Below are 19,062 nucleotides of genomic sequence, written 5' to 3' on the forward strand. Positions count from 1 at the left end.
CTTCACAGCACCACGGGCTATTAAAGTGCCAAAACCCAGAATTATTACATCTGTGAAACTGCCTATCCAGTGCATGCGATCAAGAAGTTGTTGATGTCGATGTGAGGGCGACCTACCGTGCCACCACTAAGAATTGGTCTATCTGTTTGTTGGTGAGTGGGCACTCTGGATCCCACAGTTTCTCTTCTAGTTTGGCCTGATCTCTCTCATCTGCCTCACCTGCAAAACCCAGAGACAACAGCTCACACACAGCAGGATAACAATGGATTTGGCTTCCACGCTTATTTCCTTATTAGTGATGGTTTTAATTATAAACTAATTACATTTTGTTTATGCTTTAGAAAATGGGCTGAGAAACAAATATAAAAGGTGAAATCTGCAATTCACCTTCTTGTAGCATTTCAGGTACATCTGCCTGAAAACGCGGTCCCACTCTGATCTCTCCTTTGTCAGCCAACAGGGTTTTCTGTGTTGGGTCATACACCAGCGAATAGAAGAAGGTATCCTAAGGAAAACATCACATCCATTAATGTGGAGCTTCCCAGATTTTGGCAGGGCTGGGATTCCTGTGATCTCCAGGTGTTATAACAGATATAATGATACTTATGTGACAGACAACATGCCAAAATATAATAAAGAGTTTCAGTAAAAATATAATATAATCAGTCAACTGAGAAGGACCCTGTAGTTCCTAGAGAAAAATGTTTCTTTCCCAACCGGTTGTTGCTAGGTGAAATTGGGTGCAAAGAGTGTGACGGTTTGTGAAGTTTTTTTGGTGCAGCACTGTATACCTGTGTTACTAATTTCACCTACCAACTGCCAGCAACCTCCAGCAATCACTCAGCGAAAAAGTGGGGAATACACATTTCCTAGCAACTGGTGTTTGCTGACAGGTCAAGGCTTGCTTTACCTTAGCTTTTTGATAATATTGTCAAGTTTATGTCTATCCCAACAGCACCCTGTATTTTCCTGATGAAAGAAATTAAACAACATTTTCCTCTCTTGGTTAACAAAACCTATTTTATAGCAGTGTGAACCAATGCTGAGTCTGCCTCCATGCACCAGAGAAACTTGTGCACATGATGTTACAAATGCAGAAAGAGAGTGGGCCAAGGTGCGGGCACTAATTTGGATATTCATAGATTTGCTCATAGTAAATGATCGACAGTTGCATCTAAACCATTTAAGACACAAATGGATTATTTGTATTGAAGCAGATTTCTAATGTGCGAGTCTTTTTCAGGAGTTTAATAACTGGCAGGGAAACATCTGAAAAGCCTGAATACTTTCTGAAGCAACAGAATTTAAAAAAAAAAAAAAAAAAATGAAGAAAGAAAGAAAAAGCATGTAAATTATGACCGGACTTTCTATGATGCAGCTTGAGGTAACAAAAACCAGAAAGAGACATCAATTTGTCCCCCCCCCTCTCAGGCTTACCTCTTTGTCAAGGTATGAAAGAACGGCTTCAGTCTCATTCAATAATGCGACACTGCACTTCCCCCTAATGGAGAGAGAGAGGGGGGAGGAAGCACACACCATATAAAAACACAAACAAAGGAAGTGTGCACTGTGTGATGGATGCGTTCATGGCTGAACGAGTGACTATCCATGGGCACTGCCTTTAGTTGACAAGCTGTACGGTCCATTTTGTGTATGTATTTGTATGCCTCTGTGCACTGTACCTGATGTGTGTGGCAGGTAGACTCTCATACTGCCGGGAGAGGAAGAGCTCTCTGTGGCGGAGCTGGTGTTTCTGTTTTTCTGTTAGCTCTGTGTCTGTTGGGTTCTCCTTCTCCTCCTCGAGCTCCTCTGCAAAGGAAAACACAAAACAAACAAATCCATTTTATGAGACACTTTTGTCATCAATATATCCCAGAGACAAAAAAAAGACAGTGACTGATAAATGTAAAAAAACCCAAAAAAAAAACCATTAAAAAAAAACAAACAAACAAAAAAAAAAAAAAACACACACAGATTCTTCCATTTATCCCTCAGACTGTAATAAATCACTGTAAAACATTGCAGGCACTGCACACACTTTAAATAAATATAATTCCATAAGTGGACTTTCAATATACTAGACCTTATATAATGTCACATCTATATGAGGAAAATGCATGCATTTGTCAGTTTCAGAGAGAAATAGAATTATTTTGGACACAGTCAGTAAGGTAAGACAAGATCTTAATTAATATGTTTGACATTTACAGGGGAATGACTTCAGCAGCTTTCACACTGTATACAGTGAAAGATCCCAAGTAATGCTGAAAGAGGAAGCAGCAAAAAGTGGTGTTCAATTTGAAAGTGAAATTTCTCAACTGCCACAAACATTATTCCATTCACCTGCAATGTGCTAAGGAAACAGCAACAATTGTTTTGCTCGATTGATTAAAACCCAGACTGCCAATCACGCATCAATAGCTAAACTTTGAAAACATGACAGTATTGTTTGCTGAAGACAACATGTGGGTGGAACAGCAGCAGCAGGGGAAAAGAAAAATACACCAACATTAGAGTCTGTAAATTGTTGGCATTTCAGTTAATGTTACATTGAGAAATCGTGAAAATGTAATATCCTGTAGAGTTACTGTTACAATTTATAAACTGCAACAGCTAGCATTTGTTGCAGAAATTACTCTGCACAACATCTGCAAAGGCTCAGGTTTTTGTAAAATACTATTATATATAATCCCCCTCTCACCCTGTGGGCGGTCTTTATTTGTTCTTCCAGCTCAGGTCCTCTACCAGAGGCCTGGGAGCTTGAGGGTCCTGTGCAGTATCTTAGCTGTTCCTAGGACTGCGCTCTCCTGAGCACAGATCTCAGATGTCGTTGGTGGAATTTGCTGGAGCCGCTCTCCCAGATTCTTTTTTTTTTTTTTTTTGGGGGGGGGGGGGGGGGGGGGGGTCGTCACTGCTCCGAGTGTTACCATGGGGACCAAACTTGACTTCACTCTCCATCTTCTCTAGCTGCTGTCTCAGCCCTTGGTTTTTCTCCAGCTTTGTGTTTGTCTTTACTGATGGTGCCATCACTATGGCCTTTTTCCTCTGCTTTTCCACCACTACTCTGTCTAGTTGGTTAACCATCGTTATCCCACAGGATCTTAGCTCGGTCATCTTTGGAGTCGTCTCCCGTTTCGACCTCAAGGCCATACCTGTGTTCCTGTATACTATGCCAGGCACTTTGTTATGGTGTTGCCTGTATGCCCTGCCTGTTAGCATCTTGCACCCTGCTGTTATGTGCTGGATTTACTCAGGGCCATCTATACACAGCCTCTACCTGGGGTCTTAACCCCCCATTGATCTTGTGCTACCATGATTAGTGTCTCTGTACTGTCTTTCATTCCAGCCAATGGTAGGATTTTTTTTTTTTTTTTAAACCCAGAAACATCTCATTACGATGTCATAAGCTTAGTTAATATTAAAACAAATGTGTCTGATTGTACCCTATCCAGTACAAAAGAGTAGGAATGCCGTCTGCTGAGATGTTAAAGGATCTAAATACTGTGTGATTTCAGTGGTCCACAGGCTTAATAAAATATCAAGTTTGATACACGCAGACTGTACAGTGCCTGCTGAATTGAGGCCAAAATGTACAGCTGTTATTTCTCTTTCGCTTCTTTCAATTCAACATCCCCCTTGGCTCAGCCTTAACAGCTGTAGGACACTTCATACAAACCATTACTCAACTAGACTAAACACAATGTTTTTCTTCTATTTTGTCTGAGTTTGTTTTTGTCCCCCCACATGTTCTGGTGTCATGTTGATCAGAAGATCATTTCTACCTGCACTCCTGACTCCTGGCTGGTTAGTAGACAGTTATAACAGCAGGTACTGAGAAATGGACATCTTAAATTTATAAGAATCTTAGGTTGGAAGAGCATTTGAGACACCTCTAACCATCTCTCACTGTGTGATCACCGCTCTGGAGACCGAGTTCCTCCCTGTGTTGGTTATCTTTTATCTGGGGCAGCCCAAAATTACACAGCATACACCCGGCTTCAGACAAAAAGAGAGCCACACATCTGTATCTTTCTACCTTCAACCCACACACCGATAGTTAGGTAATAAGTAAAAAGTTTTCAGCTGTGACTCTTACATAAACTCTGCACAGTCAGTTTTCGTCCTGTAAATCAAATTTAGTTGGCGTTCTTTTGTTTTCCTTCTGAAATAATGTCAAACATAAATTAACTTTTTTTTTTTTTATATACACTGCACTAGGCTGCCATAAATTTTATTGTTGTTTCTCGATTTTCTTCTGACCAGCTGGCAGATGAAGGACACCAAACACCTTGCAGAACTGGCACAGCACTTTGATCAATGCTCTGTGCATACTGCAAGTTTTATCTTTTTGTTCTCGCTTTATGTTTATAAAGTCTACCTCAATCAGGATAACTGGTTTTTACCAGCAGTTCGATGACACATACACAGCGAACAGTATTTTTCCAGTCAGTGCTGAATGACGTGAATGCAGTAAACATGTTGTTCACTGGGTCTCCTGCTGCTCTTCATTGCAATCACCCACATCTAAACTGGAAATCTGCTTTGGTGGAAAGCATGTTTTTAACTTTGAGAAACTAACTATTAATGTGTTTTATTCTGGCCAATAGCCTTCTGGAATCAGGTACTCTCATTCCCACACTGAATAGGTGTTGCTGTGATGACACTTTCTTTTCCTTTTCACTTCACACATCCACACTCAAATTCTGTAAAATGCAGTAACAAGCAATTGAGAAATTACTGTGAAATACAAACATGAATCCTCCCAAGTTGCGCTGGAGTACAAATTTAAGTTTCAACTTCTCCCTCTCTGGCATTAAAAGCATCTTATTTTTAGGTAAATGCGCAATTTACAAAGTTGCCAAGAGGAGTCACCAATGGCGATGTCATTCTGAATGACCGAAAGCTTAATTACACGTCTCTCGTTTAAAGTCTTTCAAAAATTTTGATAATTATTAAGTCATCCTGATATCATCTGTCATGTCGAAATTAAAGAATTTGCCATCTCAGTGATTAGCAATGACTCCTCAAAACAAGAAGGTTCTGGGTTCAAATCAAGACTCAGGCCCTTTTCTGTGGTGCTTTCTTGTCCTTTCCCAGTACTCCAGCCTCCTCCCACCATCTAAAACCATGCGTGGGCTGGGTTGATTGGTAATACTAAACTGGCCCCAAGTGTGAATGGTTTCCTGTCTCTCTGTGTCAGCCCTGTGACAGACTGATGACCAATCCAGTCCAGGGTCTGCCTCTCAGCCTATGACAGCTGGAATCAGCTCCAGCCACTTGTGATCTTAAACTGTATAAGTGAAAGAAAATGGATGGATGTATGGATGGATTAATCTTCACCACTGTTTACACTTCTGCCAGATAACTGACTAGTCTAAAGTATCACAACTCTCTTTAAAGGAAAAAATACAATTTTTAATTCCTATAGACAGGTGACACATTCAAAACTGCTTGATTTGTCCAACCAGCTAAGACAGTCACTCTAAGTTTGGCAAAACAGAAAGAACCCATCCATCCATTTTCTTCTGCTTTTTTAGTTGATGGTCACAGTTGAGCTGGAGCCATCCCCACTGCCATAAAGCAAAAGGTGAGGTACACCCAGGACAGGTCGCCAGTCTGTCACCGGGCCAACACAGAGAGACAGAAACCATTCACACTTACCCAAAAGGTTTATTCTGTTCATCTGAACGTAGCATTTTCAGTGGGAGAAATGTTTCGTCACTAATCCAAGTGACTTCTTCAGTCTCCAACTTTTTTGGTTTTCCTTACCTGGATGACTGAGCATCCATCAAGACATTTACACTTACACTTACACTTACATTTTGACATACAGGCAGTTTAGACTCACAAATTAGCCTAACCCCACTAATTGCATGCCTTTGGGCTGTGGAAGGAAGCCGGAGTACCCGTAGAGAATATGCAAACTCCACATAGAACCAGATGATGAATTAGAACACAAAATGAACCCTCTAAATACAATAGTTTAATATGCATTAATGCAAAAACAATCTAAAGAAACTCTACTGTTTTACACAGATGTTTGAAGGGAATTATTCACATATGATGCGTCACAACTGCTACTCACTTGCATGTTTATCTGCGAGCTGGATGAGGCTGTGAGAGATGTCTCTCCTTCTGTAGAAACAAACTACCTTGGCCTCCACGTTCCCACTGGCAGTCTAAAAGAGAGGAGGAGAGACATCCAGGTTGACTCAAATAAGTGGCAACACGTACCTGTACAACCCTGTAATTTCCCAAGAGACCTGGCTCCTTTGTGTACCTATCAAGCTGTGCTCAAACTCAGCCAGTATTAAATGTCGTGACTGATGACTAGATGTGGGGGTAAAAGGTTTGAAGAAGAAGAAAAAGAAACAACTTATACTCCCCACCTACCTGCTTCCAAGTTTGTGCGCAAAAGCAAATGTATCTAAATAAAAAGGGATCTGGAGAAAATAACAGGAACGACGACATGCATATTGATGCACTAGCAAAAGCCACAAAAATGTCCATCGTGCTTGATCAAGCACTCCATTTCACCTTTACCAACATGATGAGCTTCATACAGCTTGTATTTGCAGAAGCACAGCTTTATTAAATGGTATCATGCTGCAGGGACTTCCTGTTACTTCATCATTTATGATAATTACGATGTCTCCTGTCTTTAGATTATAACATTGAGCCTCAGTACGCTCTTTCAGGATGATAATGATGTGATCTGGCATTATTCCACCCACACAATCTGATAATGACCTGCATTTATCAGAATATCTCAGTGCAAGCATGACACAGGAAAAGCTTTTACACACCTATTAACGATGCTTGTGAAGGATTTCGAACAAAATAAAATGGGAATTACGGTAAAATGCTGAGAGAAAAAAAGAGAGACCAACAACACTGCTGTTGAAGGTTGGTATCAGCTTATAATTAAAATAAATCTGCATCTTTAGCCCAAAGCTACATGAGCTTGTGAAATGTTGATAATAATCACTCCACCCACACACACACACACACACACACAGGTGTGTCAAGTCATACTAATGACAGTTGGTAGATCAGGGAACACCTGTCTTTTCAAGCCATATTACAAACAACGTCACAAAATCCACACAAACAATGGGAAAGCGATGGGGTGGGGACAGGAGCAGAGAGGAATTCAAGGAATTCTCTAACATAACCACACATGAAAATGAAAAACGCACACATCAGTACCTTATTGAGTTCTTCTATCCGACGGATCAGGTAAGGGTTACTGGAGGAGTTCTCAAAGAATACGTAATCTGCAACAGGAAACACGCACATCTTATATTTAAATATATACACCGCATGAACTAATACATTGGCACTACAGTAGGTCAAATCAATAGATATGCATATCCTTTAATCAATAAATGTGGAAACTTGTGACTTTCAGAAAGTGTTGCACAAGAAAAGTTAAAAGGAAAAATCTCTAGTCAACAACAACCAAGTTATAGACGAATAAAAGTGCAAAATTATTATAGTCTTTCAAACTGTAGCCATATGTTACCATACTGTTTCAGTTTGTATGAAAAAATAAATTAAAGACAATAAAAACTTCAATATAGCATTTTCTAAAAGAAAGATTCCCCATGCATATAAATAACATCACCAGATGCCAGTATAGCTTTCTGGGTTTGAGCAGATGACCTATATGCCGTAAGGCTAATGCAGAAGCACTGGTTTGAATCCCCCTGTCTCTCCTCCAGCTTATGCGTCTTCTCGACACTGCAAGGTTCCAACAAATGGGACAAATAAAATAAATGTAACAATATCCCTATTTTTTTTTTTTTTAAATTAGAAGCTTGCCCACCAACTTTGCACAACTTCAGTCCATGGCAAATGCTGCATTCACACAGAGTCTGTAATATTTCAATTCACATGTTCCAGACTTTTAAACGGTGCAGCAGCATATTTGTCAGGGTTGTCAAAATATATATGACTTCATGCATGTCATTAGAGTCTATGTATCATCATGCTAATGTGTATGACAGCCCTTAGCCTCTGGGACGGGAATGTGCTGCACCTCAGTCTTGCAATGCTGTTATAAAATAAATATATCAATTTTTAAGAAAATAAATTAATAAACTACATATCCCATCTATTTTGTTTGCAATGTAGCAGCAAAACAAGACTTGTTCCATCGCGGGAGAAAACTGTACTTGAATGCACCTGGAAGTTTGTGTGTCCTACCTACAAGTTCATGGAGTTTACAATGAGCACCTGAAAGCGGCAGGAGAAGTTGCACTAAAGGTGACGTGAGGGGACAATAAACTGATGCACCTCGAAAATACCGGTTATAAAGTGTTGCAAGACATGTCATTAGACGCCTATAGTTTGTGTGGCATGTCAAGCATTAATGCAATTAGGCTACGTGGCCGTCTGTGTATGGATTTAAAGCTCAAGTATGCGTGAATAAAGGTGTAAAAGCAGACACAGCGACGCCATGCGCGGAGACAATAATTTGATGTTGAATTCCAGTAGACTGCTAACGAGCTAGCTAGCAAATCAGCCAGCCTGCATCCCTATTTGATAATTAATTGCACTTGTGGTTACTGTAGGTGGTCACTTTGGCAAAACACTTTAGCACCTGATGTTACCGAGACGGTTAAATACGATCCTTAAATGCAGCAAACGAGCGCTGAGACGGCATTAATGGTAATCAGTGAAGCCATCGCTGGTGCTAACGTTAGCTAAATAAGGTCTCGTACTAATGGCTGCATGCCAGGAGTGGCAAATACAAAGGCAGCCTCAGACTGCCCGTGGTAGCATGTTAACAACCTTTGAAACACACGTCTAGTCGTGAGGTCTATCCGTGTAGAAGCCCCCTGTATCCCGTGGTCTAAGAATTCAGAAACCCGGAGAGCAGCAAACAAGTGAAAAATGTTTACATTGCCAGCTAACCATTTAGCAAGCTGTCTGCTAGCTGCTGTGGCCACGACAGACGCGAGGCCTGACCCATTTTGAATCTCAAATATACACCAACTCTCACCTTCCTGCTTCAACTTAACGCGTCCACGTTGCTGTACCACATCCGCATCTCCACCATTAAATGCAAACGGCTCAAAATACCACAAAATAACGCCCAGGAGCTGCAAAACTGTAACGGTTTCTCTTTGATAAAAAGATCCACATTGACATACATACCTCCGACCCGGTACATGTTGGCCGCCATTTCTGCCCTCCCAGTGTGCAAACCATAAACTAAGAGAAATGGAATAAATTAATAAAAACAATAAAAGTCACTCTCTTTGAAGGGAAAAGGAGCGACAAATTAAGATCGTCGGAACTCCGGATGTGTAACCTATCGGGAGAATTGTGGCAATTCAACCCCCCCCTCCTCCTTCGAGTCACAGCACCCTTTATGATACAGTTAACTCACGGCAGCCAAAAGAAGTCGGATCAACCCGAAAAACCACTGCTGACGCTGGAGGGGCCCGCGCACGCGCAGCACAGCCACACGCGGCCCACACGCGCAGACACTTACAGCCCACCTCAGAAAACACCCAAGAAAGCAGTTTGTACATTTTTTTTTTTTTTTAATTTTTATATCTGTAAAGCCAAAAGTTTAAACTTTAATCTAATCATTGAAACTGAGTCTCTCTAAAATTCCTAACAAATCAGAAAGGGCTCTAAAACTTAAGAGGAACATGAAGAAGTCTCAGTGTTATTATTATTATTATTATCATTATTATTATCATTATTATTATTTTCTTTTATGCATCGTTACATGATCCACCTTGACCAGAGAGGACAGAAGGCGTCATTTCTAATTCTAATAACTTTAAAGTAAGAGAAGCAAGGCTTAGATAGCTTGGAGGGATATACTGTGATATATTAGGAAAAGGATGTTAAAGATGTACCTGGCAGGCAGTAGTAAAAGAAAAAGAGTTCAGAGAAGATTTATGGCTGTAGTGAAGAAAGATATGCAGAGGGTTGGTGTAATAGTGACATAGTGAGATGATGGCAGATAATGCTGTGGCGATATCCGAAAGAAGAAGAAGATTCAGTATATGATTATGTTTTGTATACTTGATGTAGACATCCATCCATCCATCCATCCATCCATCCATCCATCCCCTTTCGCTTATCCTTATCAGGCAGGCAGAGGCAGGGTACACCCTGGTTCGTCAGTCTGTCGCACGGCTAACACATTGATGTAGATATTTTTTTTATATATATTTTGCTATCAAATGAGCTGGTATAGAATATTTGCATTGCTAAGTTAAAATAATTACTATGTTCTTTATGTTTGTTCGAAACAAATAGATAAATAAATAAAGCTGCACAAAAAATAAAAATAATACTAAAAAAGCTTTATTTATATAATGATAATACTAACAATAATAACATTAATAAATTATACGTGTGTGCATATATTTCTCTTGCTATTTATTTTTTTTTCCATTATACTTATCTTAACATAATGTACCTTTTGTTGCACAAGTCAGAGCTGGTGTATATAGGTATCTCTATCTAGCTTAATTAAATGATATAAAATGGTCTACATTTTAATAATGGTGCGGGCATATTAATCACAAGCTTCACATCTATTTTTTGTCAGTGTAACAGGGAATATTACAGTGAGACGTAATTAAGCTTTCTTAAACAAGACTTTTCCTCCCCGGTTTTCATCAAGTTTGACGATAATTTCTCATCAACCTGCTTCCAGAAGAATCTAAACAGTATTTTATAGGAAGAAGCAGTCTCCACTGTGGACTTAAATCACATATTACGTTCTATACTCCTGTTGCTTATGGATTTTTCTCTGCGTGCGTCCGCGCGCGCGCGCTTGTGACATCACTGATGGGATTGGCTGGAGCTGACTGGGGGGATGAGTCTCTTCTTCAGGCTACAGAGGGAGACGGAGAATAGAGTCAGGGACAGAGGGAAGAGTTTCCACTTAGCAGGCACGGACCTCAGCGCAGGGCCACCTTCACTCAAAGCGAACCACGCCCCGGGGCAGGGGAGACGAGTTCCCCAAGTGCCCAAACTCCTGCGATGGAAGGAAAAATGGACTGTGAAGAGGAGTTCTCTTAGGCTTTGAGGATTTAAGTTGTCAAAATGAAGTTCGGGAAGAGCATCTGCGTGCTTAACGTCGGGGGAACCCGGTACGCCTTCACCCGTGAGGTGATCAGGGATTTCCCTCTTCGACGCGTCAGCCGCCTGATTGCCTGCGCAACCGAGAAAGAGGTCCTCGAACTCTGCGATGACTACGATCGGGACCGGAATGAGTTTTTCTTCGACCGCCACGCTCAGGCTTTCGTGTTTATTATGTTGTACGTGCGCTCCGGCAAACTCCGATTTGTTCCCGGAGTGTGTGAGCTGTCCTTCTACACAGAGATGCTCTACTGGGGACTGGAGAGCGCGCACTTGGACTCCTGCTGCCAGAAACGCCTGGACGATAGGATGTCCGACATCGGACTGGACACACTCTCTGAGGGGGACATCGAGGATGAGCCCCAGAGCCCAGGGGAGTCAGTGCAAGAGGCTGAGCTCACATGTCGCGCTAGGTGGCTCGAGAAAATGCGCAAGGCTTTTGAGGAGCCCAACTCTTCCCTTGTAGCGCAGCTTTTGGCTTCAGTGTCCGTGATCTTTGTTATCGTTTCTATGATTATGCTGTGCGCTAGCACCCTGCCGGATTGGGATACAGCCAAGAGAACTACTGTGGAGGAGCACAGGTAGGCGATAGTCAAGGGTCAGTTAACTTGAAGGAATAGAAGCCCCCTCATGAAAATGCTGCCAAATGTTTAGGCGCAATGTGTGCGGATATCCTACAACTGAGACTGTCTTGCGTAAAAGTGAACTGAACAGATGGAATCGTGTCAAATATTTGATTCTGTCATCACAAGTAGCATAAATAAATAAATATACCTCTTAACATTTGATCATGCATGCGTTCAAGGCAACGGCCAAAGTCATTGCGCACTAATATTAATCAGGAGGTGGATGCATTGAGATGTTTTCTACCTCAGCTTTTTGAGTGTTTTCTAGGATGTTTGCTATAATAACATAAAAATAAGAATGACAGCAAAGCAAGATATTTAAAACATCCATGTATTACATTGGCTGCTGGGGATTTGTTCTTGTGCTTTCTTGAATTGATGCCCCTGAAGTCAGTATGCCCGCTGACAAGTTTCAGGCAGCACATTACACCTTAGCCGGACACATTACACCTGTGCCGGACAGGCCCCCAAGGAAGCAAATCAATAACCAATCCATAGCTTTCCCCTCTTATTTCTCCCACCCTCTTCACAGTTAGTCTGAATATGTTTACTGCCCTGCTTAGTTTACACTGCATTGCGCACATGAAGGGCAAACATAAGGTAATCATAGATTCATAATATTTGAGTGGGCAATGAGATAAAAGTAGAATGTGTACTGGGGGGGATTATATAATAGTGCAGGCAAACAAAGAAATTAGGCCACTTACAGGAATCATCATAAGTCAGAGTTTTGTTTTTTTTAACTTAAGCATGTAGGCGCAAGGTGAAAACGTGTATCTCTATGTCTGTGTGATTTTGCCCTGTACTTTCCTGGAAGCCTGAGCTGGCCATTCTCTATATAAGGTTAGGTTATGCTCCCTCAGGCTGGACATAGTTTTGAGTTTTGGATCAGCTACAGTGGTTAAGTAATCAACTACAAGTGGCTTGTATACTCTGAGGTCAAAAGGATTCCAATGTAGTTTCATGTCATTAGATGATGCAGTTCTCTCAGTTGCTACATAATTTGGGTTGGTGTAACTATTCTGATAGTTGCTTTGCAGGTATTTTAGTAATTTCTGGGCTTCTCTGCATTTATATCTAATGCAAGAATCATCATTCTCTAATTCATTTTGACTGGCCTTGCTCTGCTTGTCAATGGGGTAATTGCGTGACCGTCTTTGACACAGTCTTTCTTTGAAGGGTTTAAACCCTCCCTCTGTGCAGTTTCCCGGCAATTTACTAGCCCGTGTATCTGTCCTGCTGTCTTTGTTTACTTGTGCCAGGCCTGAACTGCGACAGCTTTGTTCCTTATTTCCCATCATTTAACTCCCCTTGCTTTGCTTCCTTCTTCCTCACATTTACTGACTGCCAGGCAGTATTTCATATTTCATGCCATCCATATCTCACTGTACCTCCTCTGTCATTTCCTGTTTACAGTGTGTGCAACTAATTTTTCTTCTATCTTCTCTGTAGGATAGTGGAGGCAGTGTGTATTGGCTGGTTCACGGCAGAGTGCATAGTGCGCTTTCTGGTGGCCAAAGACAAGTGGGACTTCCTCCGCAGGCCACTCAACATCATCGACGTGATTGCCATCACCCCCTACTATGTCACTATGGCAATGGCCCGGGCAGGGATGCCAGGTGCTGGGCTCGGGGTTGCTGGAGTCATACTGCGGGTCCTGAGGATGATGAGAGTGTTCTGGCTCATGAAGCTGGCCAGACACTTCCTGGGACTGCAGACTCTGGGGCTGACTCTCAGGCGCTGCTACCGAGAGATGGTCATGTTGATGGTGTTTGTCTGCGTTGCCATGGCTATATACAGTGCCCTGGCCCAGCTACTGGAACACGGCTTGGATCTGGAGACCCAGAACAGTGATTATGCCAGCATCCCTGCTGCTGCCTGGTGGGTTATTATTTCAATGACAACAGTGGGTTACGGGGATGTGTACCCGGTGACAATCGGAGGACGGGTGCTTGGGGGAATGTGTGTAGTGAGCGGCATTGTGCTCCTGGCACTGCCCATCACATTCATCTACCACAGTTTTGTTCAGTGCTACCATGAACTCAAACTGCGCTCTGCCAGATATGCACGCAACCTGTCGGCAGAAATGCTGCGGTGAACATGTCCTATCCTGCCTGCCATCCTGCCTACAACAAAAAGAAACTGTAATCACAAGAAGACCATCAAATGTTTGATGTGCCCCTTTTTCCTTCCAGAGTTTATTTGTCCTGTCTAGATCCAGGTACAATAAATTTCCTAGAAAAACCCTTTAAACATTCATATATCAAGCAGAAAACATAGAACAAGAAAACATAACATTTAACAATTGTGAAATTCTGCAGTATCGTCATGTGTTTCACTTTATTTTGTTTTGATTTTTTTTTATTTCCCCTTTGCATCAGGAAAACAAATTATCATTATAAAAACAACTGTCTGTGAAAATTTAGTTAGTGCAAAATATATAAATGTCAGTGAATGACATTGGTAAATGGCATCTTGTTTACCAGTATAACAACATCAGTCAACAAGGCTGATACAGACAGCAGGCAGATATGTTGGAGTATACCTACAAAAAAAAAAAGTAGAAAATAACATAAACCAGACATACAAAGCTGGACTATACAAATATATTAGCTTAATAGTAAAACAATAAATTAATATGTTTGCTTATGTTTTCAATAATTTATTCTATTCTGAGATGACAAAACAAGATATTTTCAAGTCAGTGAAAAAATAACACAGAGCTGATATTTAAAGGTACTAAGCTTATTTTAGTCAAACACAAAATGAAACATAAATGCTGTTGTTTTAATTCCTTAACACTATTAGAGTAGCTTTGCATGAATTATTGTTCAATAGGGCCTTGTGCAACCCCTCGGTTCACCCACTATCTGAAATAAGCTGTTATAGCTTTCTCCCTTTAAAGGCACCCTCCCTTTAATCCAACTTTCTTCTGATTCGCTGTCCCTTGCAGACAGAAGCTCTAAAAGGCTGATGGCTGGGGATTTTGCACTCATAGACAAACCTGTGTGGTTGAGATGATCATGTTAAGTATATCTGCTGTTTTTGATATCACACAGGTCTAAGTGTGAGCATCAGAGCAGACTGAAGGCTCAAATTTCAGACAAGGCTACTTGTACATATACACATACATATCATTATTTTTTAAACTTTTGCCTTGTTTAATATGAGATATCACCAGTGCAACATTATATATGACAGAACATAAGTAAAAGAATAAAATCTATTTTAAAACAGGTTTAGATTAAAAAAGTGTTTTGGACACGGACTATAATCACAAAGAATTTGATTTTTTTTTTAAATCAAATTAAAAATGCTACAAATGAAAATTATATCATGTATTTACTAAGTCACATTATGTTAAAAAAAAAAAAAGAAAAAGAAAGAGCAGCCAATTGTAAGTCATAGTATGTACCATTGAGATGAAGAAGATCAGGGTTAAAGCACTTCAATAAACATTGGTAGAATAGGTTGTAAAAAAAAAAAGTCTCTCATGTGGAACAATGCAGAGCACCAGCACCAAAGCTTACCTTCACGAAATGATCGATGTGTGGTTGGAAGGTAAGTTCAGAGTCAACCCACACACATAAATATTTCATTTTTTTTTCCTATTTTCTGAAGAGCTCCGGCATCATTATGGGTTAAAGGCAGCAAATTAGATTTAAGTTGATGTTCTGTCTCAGGCCAAAGAGCATAAAGCAGGTTTTTATTGAGCAGTAATTTGTTATCTGACAGCCAAGTTTGTAGGTTATTAAAGTCTGATCGCAGAGCCTTTTGTATGTGTAGAATAGAAGCTTTTGTTTTCATTGTCTTGAACCAACATGCTGTGCGACTCTCTTCTTAACTGCACAATTTAAACATAACAATAGGAATACACAGATATTTATTTATTAAACGCAGACAGGTGCAGTCAATCCAGATCTGACAGCGGCTGCTGTTTACTCATATTCCCCTGGTTACAACGCTGGCAGAGACGGCTGCGTCAAGTGCAACGTGTGTGTATGTTTGTGTTTGTTTGTCTGGCCATCAGCCTTTCACTTTGTCTAAGCTTTGCACACAGATGGTACAAGTTACACAAGATTGATGTGTGACCTAGATGCATCCTGTTAAACCTGTGAAATAAAGAGAAGGAGTGAACATGGGACTGCAAAGTGGGGATGGAGGAGTTACACAGAGGGCTTAGTTTGGGGGACTGTGGGGAGGGGGTTAAGCCGATGATAATGAAATATGGAGACAGGTCACCGAGGACTGCAAGGTGGCAGACAATAACACTGAGATAGATATGACAGGGCAGATGGAGTGTGAAAGTGAGCATAAAAGATTATGGGCAAAAATGTTGGAATGTGGTTCATGCCCGAGCACAAAGAATGAATAGATGCAGCGTGCATCGCTTCTCTGTTTCCCAGTGAATGTAAGGCATTTTGTATTTCTGCGTCTCCAAGGCAACATCATCCTCCAGCATGTCAATCATAATTGTGGTTGATTTGTGTGCACACAAATAGGCTACATCCACGCACACCTCCTGGCTGGCACGCAGCTTTTTTGTCCTACGATTATCTGGAATATCACAGCATCAGAGCGATTATTTAAAATTACCAAAAACAAACGTACAGGGGAAAAAAAATCAAGTGTAGAGGGAAAAAAATAAAAAGAACAATAGAGGCTGTCAATGTCATGGTTCTGACACTCATGATTCAGACATGTTTGCACGGTTTGCCAAGATGATACGATTTGTTGAAGAGACACATGATCCAAAGAAACAAGTCAACACCTCTCCCACACAACAGTCTTTCTCTGCATCTCCTCTCCTCTTCCTCCTGTTGCCATCAACAATCCTCTTTTTACACACACACATCAAAATCCTGCTCTTCTTCTTGCAAAGGCAATTTAAACAATGAGTCTGTTCACTGTGTCTTTGTACTGATAGTAGTCTACATATGTTAAATCCTCATAATCTGTGCAGCCCTGTATGTATTTAATGTATACTGTAGACACCTCCGTATCCTCGTAGCTGCTATTGATGTGCTTTTTAAGTAGTCGCACAATTGAATTAAACACAATCAATATTTTATTACCTACCTTCCAATGCATTATTCATGTAGCATAGCTTTTTACCAGTGAAGTTTGGCCAGGCCTGATTGAAACCATCAATCAAAACATTTTCATCAGTACACTCTGGAGTTGTAATTAATGTGATCAATGTACGAGCTTTTATAATAAAATTACTCTTTGCAAAATGCCTCTGAATGTCTAATAGCGTATTACAAATCAGGTTGAGCCAGAAAAATAGTCTGATCTCAGTGTCATGTTCTGAAAATTATCAGGCTCAATCATCAGCTCTGACAATATTCAAACTCATGATATTCTTAATTAAATTAGCAGAACTAAAAATTGCACTAAATGACCTCAGGATGTGATCAGTGAAGGTGCGATTTACAAATATTCATGCAATGACCGCAATACCATTTAAACCCTTCTCCCATTACTTTGTGGAGGCAGTGGGAATGTAACATTTAACCCGAGGAACACCTGAGCCTGTTGGCAAGGTCATTTAGTGCACTCATTGGATTGGCACTGGAGTGAGCATTGCACTGCAGTCTGGTTCACAAAGTACTGCCATGAGGGTAAATTGACACTAAACCAAAAAAAGCCGTGCTGACGCACTGTTCTCTGCTCTCAAGCCTTTTCAACATGTTGCACATCTGTCAATGAGCTCTGATAGTTGTGTGTTTACTCACTCAACTATTCTAGTGTCATAAGCACCTGAGGTTGAAAAAAATAAAACAAAATACATGTGGGCTCAAAAAAACAAGTATCCATTTTTCAGTGTGATAAATTGTTTGGACATTTTTTCTTCCAATAAATTGTCCAAACTGTTGTTTTTTCTAAAAATTCAGGGTGCTATAAAAAACAACATTCACATGTTCATACAGTGCTTTATTTATGTCACACCTGCAGCCAATTTAGAACCGACAATTAACCTAACACGCACGTGGGAGGAAGCCAGAGGACTTGGAAGAACAGGGAGAACATGCAAACTCAAAATCAATGCCCCTTTAGACCAGAGAATCTTGAATCCCTGAAATTTCTTGCCCTGAGGTGAAAGTGCTAACTAATGCACCATCACGCTGCCTGTTTTTACTGATAGAGTTGGTGTTTATTAATTTAATTGTACCCAAAATTTTGTTTCTCCTCATTTTGTTTTTATAACCCCTTATTCTTGCCATTAACTACCGAGATCGGTGAAGCAAGCAGCTCTGTGGTGCTGTATTAAAGCACAGCTGTTCATTTTGCTAAATTCTAATTGGCACACTCCAAGAAGCTCACAAGAGTGCTGCTGATGTTTAGTAGGCACACCTGTTCAACTGCTTGTTAACACAAATATCTAATCAGCCAATCACATGGCAGCAACCCAGTACATTTAGGCATGTAGATATGGTCAAGATGACCTGTTGGGGTTTAAACCGAGCATCAGAATTTAGAGGAAAGGTGATTTAAGTGAGTTTGAATGTGACACGGTTGTTGATGCCAGATAGGCTGGTCTGAGTGTTGCAGAAGACCATTGATCTACTGGGATTTACAGCCATCTCTAGGGTTTACAGAGAATTGTCTTTAAAAAAAAAAAAAAAGGAAAAATATCCAGTGAGCTCGGTTCTCTGGGTGTAAATTTCTTGTTGATGCCAGAGGTCAGGGGAGAATGGCTAGACTTCTTTGAGTTGACTGGAAGGAAACAGCAGCTCAGATAACTGCTTATTATTACCTGATAAATCTGTAGGAACTGTTTGATGCTATCATGTCTATACAGACCAAAATCTCTAAAGAATGTTTCCAACACTGTATTGAATCTATGCCACAAAAAAATTAAGGTAGTTGTGAAGGCAAAAGGTGGACTTACAATGATAAGTCACAACTGGTGCTAACAGGGTTAAAGGTCCACAGAGAATAAGACCCACATACAGACACCTGAGGCAGAGCTAATATAGCAGAAATAAAGGTTGAAGCAGGCTAGGGTCCAAAACCAGAAAGGGCAATCCAACCAGACAAACTAAAATGGAAATTCACAGGCAGGCATCCAATGTCCAATAAACAGACAAAAGGTCAAAATGCAAGCAGGCAGAACCTGGGAACCAAGCCGCACTCGGCAGCGTTTGGCTGCTTACACTGAAAAAAAAAAAAAAAGAAACTTTGAAGAGTAAAAAGAGAAATTCTGCTTTCAGTCAAAGTAAGACGGCAAACTCAGAAATCTTCTTCAGGGACAATTTTAATTGCAATCTCAGGAGAAACTGGCACAAATCATGAAAGGCTCGTGTTTCTTTTATTA

At 40.7% G+C, this 19,062-nt stretch overlaps 2 protein-coding genes across 5 annotated transcripts in view; one reads left to right on the forward strand and one right to left on the reverse strand.

The window, feature by feature from the left end:
- mta3 (metastasis associated 1 family, member 3) overlaps positions 1–9,515 on the reverse strand; it is a 28,559-nt gene extending 19,044 nt beyond the window's left edge. For 3 of the 4 annotated variants that reach the window (XR_003221474.1, XM_025910033.1, XM_025910034.1), the window contains exons 1-7: positions 9,163–9,391; positions 7,210–7,277; positions 6,086–6,179; positions 1,683–1,809; positions 1,438–1,501; positions 388–505; positions 117–219 (exon numbers count right to left, since the gene is read on the reverse strand). Coding sequence is in view for 3 of the 4 variants with exons in the window: in XM_025910033.1 (XP_025765818.1) it covers positions 117–219; positions 388–505; positions 1,438–1,501; positions 1,683–1,809; positions 6,086–6,179; positions 7,210–7,277; positions 9,163–9,190 (602 nt within the window). In the remaining variant the exon portion in view is untranslated. The other variant, XM_005471427.4, reaches the window with a different exon arrangement.
- Positions 9,516–10,855: 1,340 nt separating this feature from the next.
- kcng3 (potassium voltage-gated channel, subfamily G, member 3) lies at positions 10,856–16,978 on the forward strand. Its single transcript, XM_003441886.4, has 2 exons — positions 10,856–11,696; positions 13,194–16,978. Exons 1-2 carry the CDS (start codon positions 11,080–11,082, stop codon positions 13,837–13,839), a joined length of 1,263 nt encoding a protein of 420 aa, XP_003441934.1. The 5' UTR covers positions 10,856–11,079; the 3' UTR covers positions 13,840–16,978.
- The last annotated feature ends 2,084 nt before the right edge of the window (positions 16,979–19,062 follow it).

This window comes from Oreochromis niloticus, linkage group LG8, assembly GCF_001858045.2.
Source record: "Oreochromis niloticus isolate F11D_XX linkage group LG8, O_niloticus_UMD_NMBU, whole genome shotgun sequence".
Classification (NCBI taxonomy): Eukaryota; Metazoa; Chordata; class Actinopteri; order Cichliformes; family Cichlidae; genus Oreochromis; species Oreochromis niloticus.

Coding starts and splice junctions, on each gene's coding strand:
- kcng3 (XM_003441886.4), top strand. CDS start 11,080: ATGAAGTTCGGGAAGAGCATCTGCGTGCTTAACGTCGGGGGAACCCGG. Junction 11,697..13,193: donor ACTACTGTGGAGGAGCACAG/GTAGGCGATAGT, acceptor TCTTCTCTGTAG/GATAGTGGAGGCAGTGTGTA.